The 21,677-nt window shown below is 42.8% G+C and overlaps 1 protein-coding gene across 2 annotated transcripts in view; it reads left to right on the top strand.

The window, feature by feature from the left end:
• The window catches only part of LOC146984756 (ERC protein 2-like), a 147,142-nt gene that overhangs the window by 48,264 nt on the left and 77,201 nt on the right, over positions 1-21,677 (top strand). The window contains exons 12-15 of one of the 2 annotated variants that reach the window (XR_015036168.1): positions 5,202-5,339; positions 9,429-9,617; positions 13,687-13,728; positions 15,006-15,205. Coding sequence is in view for 1 of the 2 variants with exons in the window: in XM_085782166.1 (XP_085638292.1) it covers positions 5,202-5,339; positions 9,429-9,617; positions 13,687-13,728; positions 15,006-15,199 (563 nt within the window). In the remaining variant the exon portion in view is untranslated. The remainder of the gene's footprint in view (positions 1-5,201; positions 5,340-9,428; positions 9,618-13,686; positions 13,729-15,005; positions 15,206-21,677) is intronic. The other variant, XM_085782166.1, reaches the window with a different exon arrangement.

The raw sequence follows: 21,677 nt of genomic DNA, 5'->3' as shown, positions 1-21,677 counted from the left end.
CTCTCTCGGGCACCACTCGTCTTATGAAGTCATTGTGCTCCGTCGTTCCAGTCGATAACAGATGAGTAATGACTCCAAGAGCAGAGCAGCATGACATCAGGAAGGTCATTTGAGGGGAATAGGGGAGAGGTGTCATTCTCTGCTTGAAAGGTCTCCGTGTGTCACGCTGTCCCCTCACATTCCCGAGCAGATGACTCAGCAGTCTATAGAGATCTAAAGGGGACTACGCAGATTTGAATAAATGATTGTACTGTAGCTGCCTGTCAGCAACTGTTTGTACAGTGTAATGCTTTCTGACATTTTTATTGTAAGCTGCTTATTCAAGGAATAGAAAAATGTGTGCCATTCTAAAATACTACATTTAAATCTGGGACCAGAGAGTATCAGTATCTCTGCTATGCTGTACAGTGAGGATGTGTGACATCTCATGTAGTTCACTCAGTCAAAGAACTGTGGGTATTTGAGTCTTCTCTGCGGTTGTTTGCTGTCCTCACACAATAGATTCTTGGACAACAACAACATACCATAAACCCAGCGTTCTTCACTCAAATAAAATCCGGATTTGTCAAAGTGGATCAGTCGGACGTGGTAGCAGTCGACCACATGGGGGCGCCAGCTTACACAGTATCAATGCCTCTGCAGCTGACACAGTGTTGCGCATGCTGTTCAGATTGGGGTGGCGGTGGGAGGTGGTGGTGGTGGTGGGACAGGGGTAAAATGAAGTGCAAGCACACCCTCCTCACACTGAAAAGGTCACTGTCTTCCCTGAGCTTCATGACCAGACTGTGTTTCTCTTTGAAGAGCCACAGCTGAGCGCTCAGGAGCAGGAGGAAGTCCTTTATTAACCTGGGAATCAACAAGCTCCGATGGCAGGAGACGATAACAGCATGCAGGTGTTTGAGTATACTGTAACAAACACTCATGCGAAAAACACGCACGCACACACACACACACAGACGAATATAATAAAATTCCAAGTTTAATATGAACATGCTTTACTTGGATCGCTGTGTGTGACTGTGAAGTATTGAAGTAGCAGTGTGATATTACCAGTGTGTATTCTCTCATCGTGTTTCTGTTTGACTGTGACCTAGATTTCTCTGGGGATGAACACACTAAGTTACTGTTACTACAGTTTGTGGTTATTGTCCCTCTGTGTGTTTGTGTGTGGCTCTGCGTGCATGCATGCGCGCGCGTGTGCGACTGTGTGCACGCGCATGCATGCATGTTTTGTACATTCATGCACATTTATATCAGTGCCAGGTTCTTTGGGTTTTACAACTGTCCCTGTCATATTTTCAGAGGCGATGACAAGCACAGAGAAATGAGTTGCCTTTCAGAGAGGGCGACCAATTATTGTTTGGTATTTTTATTGGTCCAAGAGAGTTTTAAAAATACAAATGATTGTATTTTTATGGTGCTCACGCTCCACACTGGTCTCCTTTTTGTTCTGCAGAAATGATTCCTCTGGAGGCCACAGAGTTCTGGGTCTTAGATTGGATGGAAGACAGACGGGTCGACCGGGTTTGTGGTTCTGCTGTGGAACAAACTGCTTTTAGATTGCGACTTTGCGCCAGAGACACAGGGTCTGATACCATTTCACTAACTTCTCTCCCATTACATTAGAACTCAGCTTGTCCTAATCATAATCATACTCTACAGGCTGCAACCACAGCGCAACGGCGAGGCTCCCAATGGGTTTCTAAGCCCACTCAGAAACCCATTGTTTTGTTGATAGCTGTCAACTTTTTAACTTCGCTTCCCTCCTCACTTTATGGATTCCAGCATGAATGAATGCCATTTCATGACAACAACTCAGCCCTCTGTTCTTCCACTGCTTGATGAATTATAAAATTTAATTTGTAATCCATCTTTGTTCTCATATAAGCCCATATTTTCTTTGCACGAGAGTATTGTAATAATTTCTTAAATTGCAGCTGTACTGCCTCTCTGCATATTTTTACTCCCTTTTTTTTCTTTTTTTACATAATTATTTCAATGATGACTCGGCAACTACTATTTTGCAAAAGCTGTTAACGATTAAGGATCACTAGCCATGAAATCTCCACAACCCACAGCATCCCAAGTGTTTTAGTACTGAGCTCAGTTCTAGAGCAACAGTGGTCAATAGCACGGCAAAGTCAAGGTCACTGGAAGGTAACCGTGCATCAACGCTGGTCCCGTCCTATCAGTTCGTTGATAAAGTTATCAGAGTCAAAACAGTATGGTTGTAAACAGTGGGGAGCCATATGTGTGGGAGATGACTGAGGCAGACGTCATGATTTCTCTGGAGAGTACACACTCACTGAGACAGACGGTCCACACCGCAGTGCCTGGCCCATAGAGTCATGGTAGCCGCCTATCGTAGGTGGTCTACTTCGGCGGGAGGTGTGTGTGGTTGGAGAGTGGGATGACATATGCACAGCGGTTTAATGATAAAAGCCTCTGTGTGTGTGTGTGAGAGAGAAAGAGAGAGAGAGATGCGGGAGTATGGTTTGCCCCGTACGCTGAAAGATAAAATGAATGACTGCTGTTCTCATCATAACAACTGTGCTACTGGAGGTAGCCCCCACACCAACCCCCCCTCACCCCTTCTCCCAAAAAGGCATACAGCTGCCCTGTGCCTCGCCTGTCCACAAAAGGCATTTCTCTTCGGAGAGTGTGTTTTCAGTTCTGACAGAATTCCTCGCCCTCTTTCCCATATCCATGTCTCACGTGACTCATTCTCATCCATTGGTACACGGTTTTAAGTTGTGTTTAACGTTTTTCTGCACAATTTGACAGAAGGCCGAGCAAGGAGGCTAAATATTTCATCTAGGGGTTGTTATTTTGCGCGACCCGGCCAAAGCAAACTTAAGCCTGGTGAAGAATGTAATCATTTATCTAAGACCAGGGGCGACATGCTCAATTTGACCTGGATAGGGTTCTGTGCTGCCCACAGGGACAGGGAGCAAGAGTGTGCATGAGTGCATATGTATATGTTTCGGTGCGTATTTAGGAAAACCAGGTATGTCAAGCTACTGAGGCGCCAAAGCTTGATATTTGGTTTGTTTGTACTTCCTCCTGTGTTTACTGTGGGTCGAGATAAGCACGTCACAGTGTCAGTCTTATATAATCTGTGGGGGGCTCACCAGTGTTTGATGATTTTGAGATCATGAGTGTTATAATGTGAGTAGATTCAGCACTGAAGTGCCAACTTCCTTTGGAAAATGAGTGACTCATAACTCTTCAGCCGACTTATTTCAACTTAAAGAAACACAACATAATAAATGAGGAAATCAATATAAAGCCTCGCCTCTCTCTGTCCCTTTCTCTCTCAAAGCGTCCGCCCTAAAATCCCATCAAACACACCCACGGCAATCAAGAATTGCTGAGAATTTTATCTGACTTGTGGTAGTGTGAAGCTTTCCCATCATTCCCTGAAGGGTTGAATGTCCCTATCGCTGGTGGACCGACCTACCAGAGCCTTTAGCTTGGTTGTGTAATGACTGTCATTAACCTATCAAGATCTGCCAAAGGGTCCTAGCTGCTTTTTCCCACCCCCTCCTGCCACTTTCCCCCCATTTCCAAAACCAAGATGGCTCCTTTAAGTCCTTGTTCTTGCCCTCTGGGGAGCAGAGAACACCAAAGTCTGCAGTCTAATTGGATTCATTTGTAAAATAGCTGTGGAGATTTGGACATTATCTATCTATGTACCCATGACTGGAATGCAGCTTATTCTCCCCACTGGACATTTTTTTACCCTGTCACCATTTCAGTTAAAATGTGGTCTCTTGATGGCCTGAAGTGCTTTTCTTGTTTTTATTGAAATCTCATGTTCATCAAATAATGAACTCTTTTCAGTGTGTATGCCTCTCTTTTGTACAACCAAGGCCCTGATCTGAGAAAGGACCACTTGGGTCAAATGTGCTATTAATGCATTGCAGCAGCCAGTGAATGGTACTTTGTCAGTCTAAAGAAATACTCTCTGCCAGTGTATAGATGCCATGGAATCTCCATCGACCTTTCTAATGGAACTACGCTTTGTTTCATTAAGATGAACTCAGCATTTAAAGGAATGTAGAGTGTGCTTATAAAACTTGTTATGAGCTACAAGCAAGTCACCATGTCTGTGTGTCCTGTCACCAGATGTGCCGTCCCTTTGTAACTAATTTGTAGACCTCTGGAGTTTCATAGCCTTGCACTGTGTCCGACTCCAGCTGCATCTGCTAGTGTTTTGTTTGGTATAGCTTGAGGCGTTTTGTGTTGGTGTGTGTGTGCGTTTGTGTCAGTGTGTGTCCGTGTGCGCCTCTGTATGTGTCCTTGTGTGTGTTTGTGTTCTGTTTTGCAAATGATCATCAGATAAAGGCTGTTGAGCACCACAACTGGCTATTACACCACCACTTTGGTGACATGAGGTTAGCCACAGAGAGGCAGATGTAGAGACCCAGTCCTGAAAGTCAAGTATAACGTTGTTAATCTGGTACCGAAGCTAACCACCTCCTTTGGTTGGACTGTCCCGTGGACACTGTAAAGGTCAAAGTACTGCTTAAAACTGCTTTGTAATGGCTGGAACCGTCTAGATCATTATCTGTCACAATAGATCAACACAGGAAAAACTGGCTTTATATAACAGCAAATTGCCTGGAAAGCTTGTGCTCCTCACAGTGAGTTGAAGCAAGTAACCAATCACAAATAACAGTGTCTGGGTGAAGTGAGGTGTAATGGATCACCCCATCCTCATGCTTCTTTCTCAGTGGCCTTGTTGTTTACACCTCTCTTCAAAGCCTTTCGGTCAAAAGAAGAATTATCTTTTATTTTCCTCATGGATCCAACCATAATTGTTATGACCCAAACTGTACAGTGAGGCTTTCATTCCTGCTCATCTTTGAGGTGCAGGGCCAGAATGGAAGACATTACAGCAGGAAATTGGAGAAAGCAGCCAGCGGCTAAGCACTCTATTCAGTGTCCAGATTCATCATCTCGATGAGTCAGTGGTCAATGGGATAATTTCTTTTTGTGGTACTTTGGTACCACAAAGTCTCCAGTCTCAAAGTTCCAATTAGGCACGTTGAACCAATGCTACTTAACCTTTCAGGTTCGGTCTAAACCTTTCTGCCTGAGATTCTTTGAATCTTTGTGATGGTTATTTGTTTGTTTCACATCAATATGCTGCTAACCTCAGCTCCTCTCTTCCTCCATTTCTGTTTGTCCCTCTTCAGATTGAAAACCTGTTGGAGCAGCTAAAGGATAAAGACAAACAGCTGGCTGGGTTGAGGGAACGGGTTCAGGGCCTCCAAACCGACTCCAGCAACACAGACACAGCCCTGGCCACGCTGGAGGAGGCTCTATCAGAAAAGGTAACCGAAGGACAAGGGGAGGATGGGGTTGGAAACCAAGGTTGAGCAAGCTGTGGCTCTGTTGGATGGATGGGGTGAGCAATAAATAAAGCATGCTATTGACAAAGAGGCTAGAACTTGTTTGTCAGATGTGGACAATAAAAACTCACAAAGTGAAACCATTAGACCCCCGCATGGTCTGGAACACTTTGTAGATTTCTACCCTTTGAGACACACTTGTCTTTCAAGAAGCTGGTACAGCATACAGCTTAATTAAGTTGCATGCTTTGCTATGACACGATGCCATAATTTACAGACTCAGCCTCCTAATTTATAGACCCTGGACCACACGAGATGAGGTCCCATGTGAAAACAGTAAGGGAGAGAAGGAGTCAAAGGGAGAAGGGAGGTCTAAGGTGAACACAGACAGGGATTAGTCCCTGTCTGTAACTGCGATGAACATAGGGAGGGAATGATCTATAGAATAAGAGGAGGAGAGGCTTTGAAAGGGGGAGGGATGGAAATGGAAGGATGGAAAAGCAAAATGGCAGAAGAGGCACAGCCCTGATGGAAGAGGTGGCCTCAGAATTAAGGGAGGGAGAGGTCAAGGAATGCAAGGGTGGAGGCAGAGTTAAAAAATGAGTAACTTCTGCAAAGGCTTATGAAAGAAGAGAAAGAACAGAGCAGGAAAGAGAAATACATTTACAGGCAATCAGACAGGGATGGAAATTCAATAAGAGGCAACAGAGACAAACATATAGTATATATGTTAAAAAAAACTAAACTAAATAGCTGTGACATAGCAAGAGAGATAATGCAGACGCAGTGTAACGTAAAGTCTCAATGGACTGTGTGCATTCCCTCTCCAGTGTTCAATAAAGTTTAAGTCATTTGGATCTAAATTTTTTTTTGAAGTAGAGTTTTTCTGCTAATCCTCAACACACAGTAAAATAATCACATTCCTTTATGCGTTTATATGAATGTACCAGATGCATTACAGAGTAAAACCATTGCACTGAAAAACTGTGATTCAAGGTGAGCTAAGCAGACTTACTCCACATGGGTGGATGGATGAGTACATGAGCTGGATGTTGGTTGTAAACAGTCCATGTTTGTTGTTTTCTGGCAACATTCGAGAGCAGCTGGTCTCCATAAAGCCTCACTTCAACACTACTGAGCTAGCTCGCCGCCACTAACACCAAGAGATGGATGGCCCCGCTGGCCCGTGATGCGTTTTGTTTTCAGTAAAACGCACTACATTTCAATGCACAGGTCACTTACCCAATAAAACCCTGTTGATTTGACAGTATTCTTGGGGAAATACGTTTCTAGAAGCTAGAATGCTAGCGCAGATTTTCGTTTTGAACACTGGCATTTTTTTTTACTTACACAAGCCCTTAGCGATGTGTTTATGGATTTTCACTCATGGTTACGGCTTGCCAGTGATTTCTAATTGGAGACAGGCTTGAACGCAGCATAGATTTGATGTTATATACTGCACTGACCATGACCATGGAGATGTCAAACTCTAGTCTGACAGCTATACACACTACCTTGAACTGACTGGCTTGATTTCAGAGATGACTCCCTCTTGCTTAGCTTTGTTACATGTTTAAAGTTGTTGCTAACACGCATTTGTTGGTACAACAGTTTAAAAAATGATTGTTTTGGCGCTGCAGGCTAAAAACTGGTTCCCATTTACATGTTTGTTTGTACTTCAGGCTAAAAGATGGATGCTAGTTTACATTTTGTTGGCACCAACTGCTGGTTAAGAGTTTATAGAGTTCCTACTTAGGACAGATGTGGATGTCCAGCGGTTCTGCTTGTTTTCCAGTGGCTGCCACATTCTTATACAATCCAATGTGCACACACTGTATGTGTATATATCAATACATTTACATTCCTCAATTTGCAACATTTGCTTATTTTATTTGTGGGTCAAGTGTATACTCATGTTACTGTATGATGGGAAACCCTTCAATAACAGCATTGTAATGGTAACATTTTGAAAGGTGGTGTCAAAACCAGGTCAGTTCAAGTTCAATTCTGAGATAGTATCGGCCAGCAACACAAGTTCTTCAAAATCATCATACAGTATCATATAATCATGTCATGTGACAGCATGATGCTTCCCAACAATGTTCTATGAGACAGGGCAAAATGTAATTTTTTAAAAGTTTTTTATAAGAGACAGCCAGGAAAGAAAGAGAGAGAGAGAGAGAGAGAGAGAGAGAGAGAGAGAACGGGAGGGAGGGAGGGTATGACATGCAGCAAAAGTCCCCAACTCAAAGTAAACTGAATGTTGTGGCATGTGCTGGAACCATTTGGTCTCCAAAGAACTCCACCTATTTTTAATAAAGATTGCAAGAGAAGAAGAAAAAAAAGTTGGAAGCAACAATTTTCTGAAGCCATACTTTTCATACAGTGTTGTTGCTGAGTACCTCTCCACCGTGGGGTGCCTGTGTTCTTGAGATGTAGCAGATGTTGGCTGTGGCTGGCTGATGACATGTTGCATTATCCAAAAGGGTGGAAGTGGCTGAGGTGATAAACCAAGTTTGTTGTATTCCTGCCCTTGGTTTGGATGGTTTCATATCTAATCAAGAATTGTTTTCCTTTGCGCTCACAGACCTCAGTTTATTAATAGACTGGATTTTGGCTGATTTGTGTTTCATTATGTTTGCAACACATGGACTAACAAAGTACATAGATGTTTTCACTTACAATAATCTTTTATCACCTAAATTTGTTTTTGTTGCCGACAGACTTTGAAATGAATAGCATAATGGCACAATAAACTGTAAATCCCTGTTCTGTGTTGGTCCATCTGTTTACCCAGAAACCACTTCTGATGCAGCCTACATATTATTCAGCTGTGATGAGGAGAACATTGGCGAGCTTTTCAGACTTTGTGGTCAACACAGGGTGTGTGTAATGTGTTTACAAGAGCGAGTGTGTGTGTTGCTAATCACACACCCTGTCACAAACCTGCTCTTGGAGCCAGTCGCTAGCCACAGTACTGTGGTTCTAATTAACAGGCTGGGGCATTGTGCCCATGCCGAACCCTGCTCTTCGGTGTACTTACGTGTGTGTGTGTGTGCGTGCACGTGCCATTCTGTGATGTTATGTGTGTGTTTTCTGTTCTGTTTACGTGTGCTCCACACTTAAGGCAGGTTTTATTATCACATCCTAGTCTGTTTCCCTAAACCCCAAACATCCTTGAGATATTTCATAACGTGGGGAAAACACCCAGGACCTATTAACCATGTGGTCTCTCTCCCTCTCTTTTTTCTCTCTCTCACCCTCTCCTCCCAAAGCCCACTATGTAGTGTGTTACTGTGCCAGGTCTAGTTAGTGGGTGTATTTGTCCAATTACCCAGGGGTTTAAAGCTGCCAATCATGCGGCGATGCCACATCGTAAAGCCTCATTGCTGAGCTGTACTCCGGCCTAAATAAACACCTGAATAAACACCTTGATAATCACTTCAGTCCACACCTAAACACACACACATATACCATAACACACCGATACTACACACACCTCGCATGCTCCACCACCCATGGTGCGGTCCTGGTCTCAGGCCAATGCCCAAAGCTGGGGTCCTCCCGGTGTCTGATGTGATTAGAGAATAGAGAAAATTATGATGTAAACATTCCAACTTGGTTCATCAGCCGGCAACCTGGAGTTGTTAGGAAGTGATCTATAGCGCTTTCCAGTCCACTCACCATAAATCTGTCTCTGTCGTTCAACCTTTCTCTTCCTTCCTCTTTCTCTCTCTGTTCTACTTGGCTCTGACCTCCTCATGTGCCTACTGTTATTTATTGTAGTATTATTTATGATGGGCATTTATGAGTTTGTCTTTGGCCGCACTTCGTGAAGCATGCTGGTGAGCCTATTCAGCGAGAGGCCGGCTTAGATTTTTCAATAATGATAGGAAAGAACTGTAATCACACGGGGCTGACAATGTGTTGCACGTGGGAAGTAAAACAGTACTGGTTTTATTTGATTTCTGAAGTGTGAGCAAGGTTTTATGCAGATAATAACCATCAAGGCCTTTTCCATATTCCTCCTCCTCACTTCGCCAAACTCTCTTTCTCTCCTTACTATCTCAGGAGCGGGTAATTGAGAACCTCCGCGAGCAGAAAGAGCGGGAGGACAGGGCTCGGCTGGAGGAGTTGGAGCAGATGAGGAAGGAGAACCAGGAATTGAAGGACAGACTCTCCGCTCTGCATCCCCAAAAACTCTCCCCGAGCCAGGCCACCAACCCCAGCCCGACCCAGAACCCGAGACCCGAGGGAGAGGTCAGTCTGGAAAGTTCTGATGCCGTTACAGTATCTCATGAAGTAGTTGTAGTTGTGCAAGAGTGTTTTTGTGAGCGTGCAGTATGCAAAGTTAGTAATATTTACAAGTATGTTTTGGCTTTTGTTGTAATCACTCTCCAAATATTACATTTAATCTGCATATCCAAAGCAAAATAGAAATCACGGCTGAAACCGTGTGCATGTTGGTACGAGCACCGTGCACAACAACAACAACTCAAGATTACCAGTCTGGTATGTGTGTGGACTGCAGAAAAACAGCCATTAATATTTCATCGTTATGCACATTATAACAGACTTGCACATACCTCACCACTTGTGCCAAGCTCTTAAATGAGCCCAAACACAAAACCTCATTTCACAGATACCGTAAAGCAAATAACAAGTACCTTTCTCCAAACGTTTTACTGTTGAATACTTCAAACGGATTCCATGACACTTTATAATTATTTTTTTATTGAACAAAAAGAATTGAAAGAATTAACATTTACGACAGCTCCGCAGCGGTTGTAATGTGCTCCTTGTACCCTGTGTTTATACCGTTAACATTAACAGTAATAGTAATTCCACTCTCTTACCTCCCTGTGAGCATCTACAATATTGTTAGTAACTCCCTAGCAAAGGGCCTGCCTGCTCTTTGTCCCACAGGATAAAGGGATGAATTAAGAGAGAGTGATTTATGGACGTAAAAGATCCCTCAATCCCTGTTCGGGTGCCAAGCCAGAGGCCTTGCTGTCTCTTTTTTCTCTTTCTTTTTCCTCTCCCGGGCTTACAAGCCAGGACAGACTCTCGCCCTGACAGAATTTATGAGAATGTTTTCTTTTATACTCATAAAAAGCATACACACATCTCATTCCTGTGAAATGATATCTTGTTGAATGTTGACGCGGCACCACATGAAAAGGACGGCAGCTCAATAAGTCTTTGTAGCAAGCAGATTCACACTCTGACAGAAGTGTTGCCATAATTGGACTGTTGTGTGTACTCGTCAGCAATCAGAGATGTTATGTAAACTTACTGATTTTTCAGAAAGACAGATGATGTTTGTGTGTTTGTGTTTGTGAATATGTGTGTGTTTCCCCCCTGTGTGCCTGTGCATGCATGCCAGCACAAAAACAACAATTTCCCTTATGTGTGAAGCATATGTACTGTACGAGCGTGTGCATGTGCTGGAGTGTGTTGTGTGCGTTTGAGCCTATTGTAGTGCACCGGAGTGTGACAGGTTGTGAGGCTGTAATGCTCAGTAGGTCAGAGGTGAACTGACATGCTGCCTGAGATTAGATTCTGATTGAGCTGACCAAACACACACACACACACACACACACACACACTTGCACCGCAGTCAGCCAGCGACTGACACGATTGGATATTACCAGGTGGGTACTGACTGCCACGTGTGCTTTAGCTGTAAATACTGTGGTACAGCTAAATCAGATTTTAAATTGCACCATGATATGCAGCAAAATCCTCAATCCAAGGTGCTATAGATGGCAGGAATGCAGCACATGTCACTCAAATAGCAGAAAGATTTAAAAAAAAAAAAAAAAAAGGAAACACAGTTCCAAGCCTGGGTCAAATGTGACTTGTTGTCATGACCACTGCACACCTTGGCCTCCTGCCGATCCGCTCCACCATCATTCTGAACATCCTGTGGTTGTTCAGCTCTACCTACACGGTGTAATGAACTGCTCTACTGACATCAGGAATGCAGACACGTTGGTCACTTCTGCCACATCCTGAGAAAATGTCCAGCAAATTGACTGAAGTCTCTTTGTGACTCATGTTAACACAACCTGTAACTATACAATGACCATATAACTAACCATCAGTCAAATAGCTGCGAGGTTGATCAAAAGCACCCCCTGAAATGCAGTAATGAGCATCTTGCCTGACAACGTTGACACATAGCCATTTACCGCTCAAGCAGATGTGGAGCTTGTGAAGAGGTTGTGTACACGCACTGGTCCACTCACTGTATCTGCAGATGTTTGTATTACTGACTCAGTCAAGCTGTTAGCGGAGCTTTTTATCTTGACCCCAGAGCTCTGGTGAGTTCATTGCATCCTCATCCTCTTCCCATAAAACCGTATTTGTTGATTCCGAGGGTTAATAAAGGACTTCTGGAACTAAACACTCGCTCTTCAAAGCAAAAAACAGCAAAAAAAAAACCTCAGGGGAAGCAGTGACCTTTCCAGAGAGGGTTGGTTTAACCCAATAAGGAGGCACCACACCTCAACTGAGTCCTATTCAAAAGATTTTTTTTTTCTAAACAGGTGGATGGTACAGTATACTGTCTTACCTATCGTCTGTCAGTTTTTGTTGTCTGCTTTTATGAAGACAAGACTGACCAGACATAAACTCTTACACTCACAGAGTTATAATCAGATTTAATACATAGAGACAGTAATGACTCTCAGGAGTCAGTTTTTTAAAGACTACCAAGCTTCAGTGTTGCAGGATATTCTCTGACCAGGAGTTAAGTACCCTAGTACAGAGCCTTGTAGCCACACATATTTAACTTATTTGTAATATTTACACTTAAGAGACATTTCCAGGAATGATAATAATAATTTCTATGACCATATATGTAATCGTATCTTTACTGGCCTTCCCCCCCTCCTGTCATAATATCACAAATTCCTGTTGGACCCGCAGTCCTCTCACCCCGTACTTTCTGCCTGTCTGTGTTACTCACTGAAAGAACATAACAAACTCCGGGCCACTTAAGACTAATGCGTTTTGCTGTAGCTGAGATTGGGCTGGATATGTGTGCACAAGTGTACGGGGCTTGGCGCAGAGGTAATGGGTTGAGGGGGACAAGGCAAACAATGATTCTGCTGCTTTGGCCACAGGGCCAAGTGTTCCCCTTTTTCACAGGATTCACTCCTCTGTGCAGGCATGTGAGTGTAAACAAGAACAGTGACAAGCTTTTGGGGCTCTTTAAGGTCACATGCTGGAGCATCAGTGACTTGGAAAGTGGTCTCAGACTTTTGAACCATGCTGTATATTGTAGATAGGGTGCACTGTACACTTGGATAACAGAAGTGCATATTTTGCTTACACAAATGTGTTACAGAACATCATTATTTATGCTTGCATCTTAACTGCAACACCTATCAATCATTTAACAGTGCTCCATATCCCATGGCTGCATGTCCCATATGCAGGGGCCAACTTTTGCATTTTGTTTATATGGTGGGTTTGTGATAATTAGAAGGAGGCATTTGTTCAGATTGGCTAGTGGTAATAGTTAACAGACACCGTTTTTTTTTTCTAATGACAGACTCAAACAGAGCAGCATGTACTGTCCCAGATTTATGTAGAACTGACAATAAATTATTCAGTGTGTAAGCGCGCGCGTGTGTGCATGTGCACGGGTGTGTGCATGTGCGCGTTCACTTGATGATGTTTAAACGAGTGGCCTCAGCTGTCTCAACAAGTTAAACAATCTTCACAAACACAGTCGACAGAGAGGTAAAGACCAAGAGAAAGAGGGAGAAGTAGACAGAAAGATAATTCTAGGTTACAAGCTTCCTCTAGGATATTTTTCTCAGAGAAGAAAGAATTCATCAGTGTAACTCTTTGAGTTTTTTTTTTTTTGTCAACATTTTACTTTGAAAAAAAACTGAGATGTTTGGTGGTCTCATAAAATCGCAGCCAAACAGAGAGAGACCGTAATTTTATAATGATAATGACTGAACTCCACATGAAGGACGCCCTGGGGAGGCAACTGATAGAAGCAAACCACAGAAAAGCAGGCAGCAGGGGAACCAGGGAGGTATTGGGGGATGGGGGGCGATGAAGGGATGAGAGCGGATGAGGGTACAGATTGGTTCTGCTTCAGTGAGACTGTGACCCTAACCACATATACAGGATTTACTTACCTTTTTCTTTAGGTTTCAGAGCTCCCCATGGGATTTGATTTCACATCAGACCCTGTATTACTGTCAGTGTTCAGTCATTCAGTCCCAGAAGATGTAAAAACTGTTTTGTGCTTCTAATAGTATATTATTACTCTGCATGTGTCATATCTTTTTCTATCAACCTCTAGGTGCCAGCCAAAATAGATGGGTTACCCCCAGTAAAACCCATGGTAAGTTCTTTATTACTTCATGCCTCTTGTTTGTTTGTACTGTATGTGTGTGCGAGTGTGCGTGTGTGTGTGAGGCCATCTTAGGACTCCTCCAGCTCAGTTTGTCTAGCTCAGCTCTCTGTTGCCAGACCGGGCTTAACCTTAATCAATCTGAGCTGTGCTTTGTTACGCTCAGCTCCACCTGCATCAGGCTCGTATGTCTCTGGTCATTTTCAGCTGCACTTTGTCTTTCGTAACTTCACTTGGGTCGGTCTCAGCTGCACTGTCACACACTGAGCTGTACTTCATCAGCATCAGCTATTCAGCGTTAGCCTCCAGCCGTCACATGTTAGAATGCTAATACTTACACTTAGCAGTTTAGCACGCTAATGTAATTACATGATGCTACCTTAAGCCTATAAACGGTGAATGGGCCGCTCTTATGTAATGCTCATCTTATCAACCACTCAGAGCACTTTACACTCCGAGCCACATTCACCCATTCACTCACACATTTACACAGCGCTTCTCTATGACACATGCTGATTCACTGATGATACATCAGGGGCAATTTTTGGCTTTCGATGTTTGGACTGGAGGAGCCATGAACTGAACCACCAAAGCTCTGATTTGTAGATGCTCTACCTCCTGAGTCATGGCTCTCTGCGGCTCTCCTACTGTACAGACAGCTCCAGTCTAAATAAATTGAGTGTCTTCACTTTGAGATACAGTATGTGTTGTTTGAGGACACAGCTACGTGATTATGGTGTATGGTTTTATCAGAAAGTAGCTGGTTCATAAAGACTTATTTATTTTATTCATCTTTATTTTTTTTTCTTCTTTTCTTCCCAGTTTAGCTTGATGTGTTATTTGTACAGTAGTTTTTGTTGCTACAGGATAATTCCGGATAATTTAAATATTTGAACATGTATGTAATATTTGTATATTTATATGTGTATATACGTACATGTGTTTTCAGATTGAGCATATATATAATTTGATATTGTAACAAAGGACCCCAGGAAGAATAGTCGCTGCTGGGGCAGTGACTTATGGGGATCCATGATAAACTAAACTAAACTAAACTTTCATGTTCATGAATTTGCTGACAAGGGACAGGTAAGCTAGATGGACGCTGAGGTGCATGTGACAACATTAATTTATTAAACAGCAGCTCTTGAGAAATCTGAGATGTCCTAAACTGGCCATTGTGTATGTTCTTTGTCCTAGTAATTTATGGCTATCATTCTATACCTACAATAACATATCCACTATCCCCTTTCCCCCACCTCTCAAAGACCCAAAACACAGAAGAAGCAGTCCGGAAGTGTCCAGACATCACAGATCGTCTCAGGATTCTGGAGCAGGAAGTGGCTCGCTACAGGGAGGAGTCTGGGAAGTCGCAAGCCGAGGTAGAGAGGCTGATGGGTGCTCTGAGGGATGCTGAGACGGACAAATCGTGCAAGGAGAAGAAAATTGCTGATCTGGAGAGGTGAGGGTCAGAAATTCTGTGACGTTCATATCCATCACCAGACACCATCTGGGTGTCCTCAGAGAGCACTGTCCTTCCAAGTGACCGGATCTTTGTAAGATCTCAATTCATTCCTAAGTGCTCTATTTATAAAGGAGTAATCCACGAGACATAAACTGTCTAGATTGTGTCCTCCCAGTACTTGAAACCACTTCCATGCTGTCATGCTTTTTGCCTGATGTAATCACACTCTAGAAATGTATTCTTTGACCCATATGTATTCACATGTGTGGCTTTTAATTGGTTGGCTTAACGTCTTATCGTTTGTTTCCGTGTATCAATGTCTACAGACCTGGGTAAGTAGTTTTTATGTTCGTATTAAACATGCCATCTTAATTCCGCCAACACTGTCCATAGCCATTACTCTTGACATCATGCCATGACTGTTGGGCTGATCTAAAACTTTCCCAGGTATAAAGTTGGAAATTGGGGCATTTTGGCTCAAATCTGATTCCCAGAAAGCAAGGTTTGACTGTCCCTGTGGGACGGTTAACGTACAACACACTTACGCCAGACAATCACGGTCCTCATTCCTGTCACAGCAATAATACAATGAGAGACTTTATATGTTTCCTGAATTATATGACCGGAGACATATAGCTTCTCCATTCTCCTTCTCCTCTTTTTCATTTCACTGCTATCATGAGTGCTGTGTGTATTTCTGGTATCATACTCATTGCATGTGATGTATGTGTTTTTACATGTGTCTGCAGACTCTATATATAAGTGTTTTTCTTTTCTTTCTGTCTTTGCATTATGCATACAGTAAATGAGTTTGTGTGTGTGAGTGTGACTGTCAGTGTGTGTCTGTGTGTGTGTTGAGTTTGCCAGGCAGGCAGCCAGCGGTATGCCAGTGGGAGGTGGTGTATCCAGCCCAGACACTGGCTGTTTATACTGCTCTGTTTATTACTGGCACAGTGCTACTCAATTATCATCTGATTTATGGATTGGCATGGTGTGTATACGTACCCAAATGAGTGGTTGTTCGGTGCCAACGCAGATGTACTGCATGTGAGTGTTTGTGTGCATGTTTACTTAATGTGTGTGTGTGTGTCTGTGTGTGCGTGCAGGCGTGTGTGTGTGAAAAAGAAGCTAGAGGCAAGTTAGAGGCATGTGTTTGTGTGTCTGTATGGAGTGTGTATTTGAACGTGCAGCCGTTACAGTACAGTTAGCTGTGTGTGCTAGTCAGTGTGACTGCAGATGTAGATTAATAGTGAGCGGTGTCTCTGCTGGTGGACTGCCAGCTGCACAGAAGAAGCCACAAGTGTGAAAAATGTATGTGAAAAGAACAATTTCTGAACACACACTGGTCCCATCAGGTGTGTTAACACTAGCTATGGTTCTAAATGGTTTAGAATGAATCTGGATGGGCTGCATGTACTGGATCCAACACGGTTTCCTGCCTCATTCATTACCCGTTTTACAGACTCTCCGCTCTGGCATGGAAACTGTGTGTGCTGAGTCAAACTCTGTGGGAACGCATGAGCGTCAAGTATAATAGGGATACAGTAGCTCCCGCAGAGTTTGTTCACACAGTCTACCCTCTGTTTCCCTGTGTATGCAGCATGTGTCATGCCGCTACCTCTATGTCTTCATGTGTGTCCCGTTCACTTTTAGCTGTCACCGCAGTGTGTGTGTGTGTGTATACATGGGCATGTTAATCTGTGCATTTAGTTTCTGGGTCAAGCGATGTAAACGTTTTGGTTTTTTTTCCTTCAGCTCGTCCATCTTATCAAGGCTCCTGTCTCATTAGTGTCAAACAGTTTCTCTGATTGGTCCGACCCCTCCCCCCTGGTCAGCCTGTACAGGTCAGAGGTCAAATACAGGTCAGCTGCAGGTTAAGAGAAGAGGATCCACTGCAGTCACTGCTGCTGTGAATACACAATCATGAACAAATGTACAGCTTGTGTTTATGTGACTGCAGTGAAGATAAGTGAGGCATCAAGTTACTGTCCTGATTATCTGATTTAACACACAAAGCCCTAAAAAAATATGTGTGTCTTACATTTGTGAGTCCATGCACATGTGGTAAATGACAGCATAGGCGGACGAGTTTCTGTGCGTTGATTGGACTTCTGTGGCGGGCTGCGTGAGATGTGTCTGGGCAGTGGATGAATGTCTTTTTAATCAGAGTGTTTCTGTTGGAACTCAGTCAGATGGCCTATTAACCACTATCTGGTCGGAGAGAGGGAGAGAAGAACAGATGAGGAAAAAGACACTTTCTCATCCACTTGGCGACGCAGCAAAGCAAGTCAAAAACTGAATGTACTGTAGCCAGCAGGTCATTGTAATAAATACCCTCCGGCACAGGGGAGACTCACTCACAGCGTCAGACATTAGATCTTCTAATGAGCTCCTCTTCAGTCATCAATGATAGTATCAAAGTTTATTACTGGGTTTTTCTTACTGTTATGTGTGTAGGTGTAACTCCAGGCTAATCTGCCTAAGTGATCAGTGACACTGAACAGGCTTTATAGAAAGCATCTGTATCAGCTGTTAACACTAATGCCAATAGTTGGATTTGTTAAATAGAGCTCCGTAAGCCATGGTTACTGATCTCTTGGAGCGGTTTGTGTAGATATGGTGGACTAAAATGGAAAAATGACCTAATTTCTTAGCCTGACACACAAGGAATCTAGTGAAGTAGCACTTGAGTATTTCCCCTACATCACCTAAAATGGCATTGAGCATCTAGAGGTACAACAGAATAAATACAGCAAACGGTTTATTTGAAACATGAGCTGTTTTACTTGACTTCCACCACAAAGAAGTAAACATATCCAATAAGCTATTGCACCGAAGCATCTGCAGATGTACGTCGGGACTAAAGTTAAAAAAAAAATTGGAATTTTATTTTTACGTGTCAAGTGAATATAAAGCCTTCCTTTCTTTTTTGTTCACTCCTTCCTTCACGGCTATATATTGTGAACTAGTGGAATTATTCATCGTAATGCTGTTCCAGTCCTATACTTTTAATGTTTCAGTGATGATGTGAGGGCTAAACTCCGAAAAAATAAATCAGACTCCCAGTCTCACCATATCACAACTATAGACGTGGTAAGCACTGTGGTATGTAAGGGAGGGTTTCAGGAAAAGGGAGGTACGTGTGTGTCTATACAGTATGTGTATGTACCTTTGTGTGTGTGTGTGTGTACAGTATGTGTCTAGGGTGAGACTGAGGCGAACACATGACGGTAACAAACTTCACAAGAGTCTGTTGGCTGGAAGGAATCAATGTCCGCTGACTGATGAATATTCATTCACTCACAAACAACCATTTGCACACATAAACACACACATAAATTTGGGCCTTATTCCTATGACCATAATCAAACTCCAGATGTGGAGAGCATCAATCTTGTGAAACCCCCCACACACGGTATCCACGCACGCCAAAACACACATAACCTCCAAGTCTCTGTATATAATATTTCTACATGAAAATATTTGTAAACAGTGTTAATTTCTGTGTGTGTTTGCAGGTGTGTGTTCGGTGTGAATGGCTATTTCGCCCTCTGTTACTTCCTGTTTTGCTGTTGAAATATAGTTGCACCTGCACCAGTAAATGTTCTCACAGTGAAAGACTTGGACACACATGCAGGCCATTTCTCCCATTTCTGTTTCACCCTGTCACACACACAAAAACAATATATAAAGGCAATAATGAAATGATATTTGTGTTGCGATAAGACTTGTCTAAGGACCATAAAGCATCTATCAGTAACAGACAAACTTGTTCAGAATCAGATCTTTCAGCGCTGCATCTAGCGCCTCTGATAAAACTTCTCACTCCCAGTGTTGACCCAATTGTCTCATGCTACACACTCACAGTTCCTCCATTTATTCTCTGTTCACACTCTCCTTTTCCTGTACCTCTCATCCTTTTGCACTATAGAGAAAATGTATTTAATCCAGATCACATCTGCCTCTCATTCCATGTGTCCCTGTCTGCCTGAAATCGGAGATTTTCTTCTACTCCACTGTTTATTAAAAGAAAAGAGGAGGAGAAAGAATAAGAATCAAGGGTTAAGAAATGTGGAGTAAAAAAAAAAAAAATTTTATTTCCCCTAAAATCTTATTACTACTGTACCTTTAACCTGTATTCATCCAGAAAATGTCAACTGAGAATGTACAATGTTTTCCAGCAACACCCCACTTAATGTTAAAAGCCTCCCACATAGAGAACTAGGAACAGCCCAGCAGGGCTGCAGCTTCCTGAACCTTCAGAAGCCACATGGCAGCTTCAGTCATTGTCGGTGCCTTGCTCAAGCGAACATCACTTTGAAAGAGTGTTGGAGACAATATTCATTGATTTTTTAATTTTTATCAGTGCGATCTCAGTCCCACTATAGGGTTGTAAGTGACAAAAAAAGAGAGACGAACTAGAAGAGAAAAAAGAAGAAAAGAATGTCAACGGGATAATGGAAAAAGAGAGTAATAGGAAATATGTATCGAGATACACAAGTTTTGAAAAAAAAAAGAAAAAAAAGAGCTGAGGTTTAACAGCCAGAAATAAAGCGGAGCTGCTTATGTTGGAAGGCCGATGTGTTGAGTGCTCCAGGTGGAAGAAGAGAGAGGAAATGTGAAAAATTACTTATTACGCTCAGTTTAGGAAATGGCTGGACTCGTGCACACTTCTCCCCCCTCTCTCACTTCATCTTTCTAAGCAATGTCACAGCAATAAAATACTATTTTCCCCCTATGAATTTACTCATTTCGGTAATCAGCAAATCACAGTTCTCCTTCACATTTTCCACTCGCATGCAGCCCAGCCCGTCTGCTCCGTGCTCGCTCTGTTCGTGCCCTCATTTGCCTTCGCATTGGTCAAAACACTTATTTCGTTTTGCGCTGATGGGCTGATGGGGGACCAGCGTGTCTGCTGGTTTATACACCTGTGCCAGTAGCGGCTGTGTGTGATAGCTGATATGCCCTCATGGCAAGTTTGTTCTCTATGGACATGCATCTGAGCTTATAAAAACACACACACAGACATCAAAGATCGGAGTATAAACAAATTCCTTTTCTCCTCCTCGACCTCCTCCTCCTTTTCCTCCTTGCTGTGTAAATATGTGTGCACACATGTGTGTACATATACTTCATTCACAACAGTAACAGAATTGAATCATGATCTGTATTTATGCAGCACTTTTCAAAACCCACTCGTAAAAATGATAAAAAAGTATAAAATCAACAGCAGAGTCATTAAAAAAAGAAATAAAGATACAAACCAGAGACATGAAACGACAAGCTTAATAAACTGTATGTGTAGTTTTGTATAGAGGGAGTAATGTCAGATATAAATATTGCTATAAATTCTGAGTCCTCCCCCCCTGCCCTGTCTTCTCTTATTATAACAAAAAAAATCCTCAAAGGTTTTTACCGTTGTGTGCGAGGCAAGGTGTGTATTAAATTTTTTTTTTTTACATCATCTTGTTGGTGTATTTCACATTAATTGCACACCAGCATCACTCAGAAAATCTGACACACGCACACGCACACCTTCTAAGGCCTTTGACAGCAAATATTTGGCCATACGCGGGGGCAGCTTGTAGGTTTTGCCCAGAGTAAACACAGCAGTGTGGATATGGAATAATAATGTGGCGCGTTTTAGCAGCTGCTTGGTCACAGCCTGTTTACAGTGTTGGAGGGTTCTCTTAAGCGCTAATTTGTCACTGTCAGCTTTCTCGCACTTTCTGTGCATTTAAAAAAAAAAATGTGAAAGCTCACTTTTTTTTTTCAAAGAGTGTGTTTTGATTCTATTTTGAGAGTGCTTGTGGGAAGACATACATTGTGTATAAGTGCCGCTGTGTGTGTGTCATATGGGTTTTCTGTGTGTTTGTGTGTATGTACCATAGTTCTTTGACTAAGTAAGTTCGGTAAATGACAAGGAGTAGGTCTGAGTGTGGAGGTAAACACACAGCCATCCTGACAGGGTAATACAAGGTTTAGCTCTGTAATCAGCACCTCAGCTGACGACACTGACAGCAGATTTATTATCCTCTGTGTGTGTTTCTGGCAATATCTATAGACGTGCACCAATTTATGTTTTTCAAAAACACATGCCCTTTTGTGAGGGAGAGAGAGAGAGTGTGTGTGTGTGTGTGTGTGTACAGCTTGTGTGTGTGTGTGTGTGTTTGTGTTATTGTCATCCTGTCTTATCTGCAGACTCACTTCTTGCACATATCTATTTATGAGAATGTGTGTGTGCGTGCGTGTGCTTGCATCTGCTGTCTGCATGTGTTTGTGTGTTTTGTTGTTGAAAGATTTACACAGCAGTGTCTCACATCCATCAGTCAAGTCTTGTCTTGTCCCAGTCTGCCATGTTACGAAGACTAGACTAAGACTAGACACATGCGCAGCCTCTGTGCTTCCTGGCACACACTGTCATTCCGCCATTTGCCCGTATGATGCAATATGCTGGCCTTGTTTTAACGCTGCA

The sequence above is a fragment of the Trachurus japonicus genome, chromosome 7 (assembly GCF_045865225.1).
Source record: "Trachurus japonicus isolate A0001 chromosome 7, Traja_1.0".
Classification (NCBI taxonomy): Eukaryota; Metazoa; Chordata; class Actinopteri; order Carangiformes; family Carangidae; genus Trachurus; species Trachurus japonicus.
Note: the sequence above shows the minus strand (reverse complement) of the source record. Positions and strands in the feature narration are given on the sequence as shown.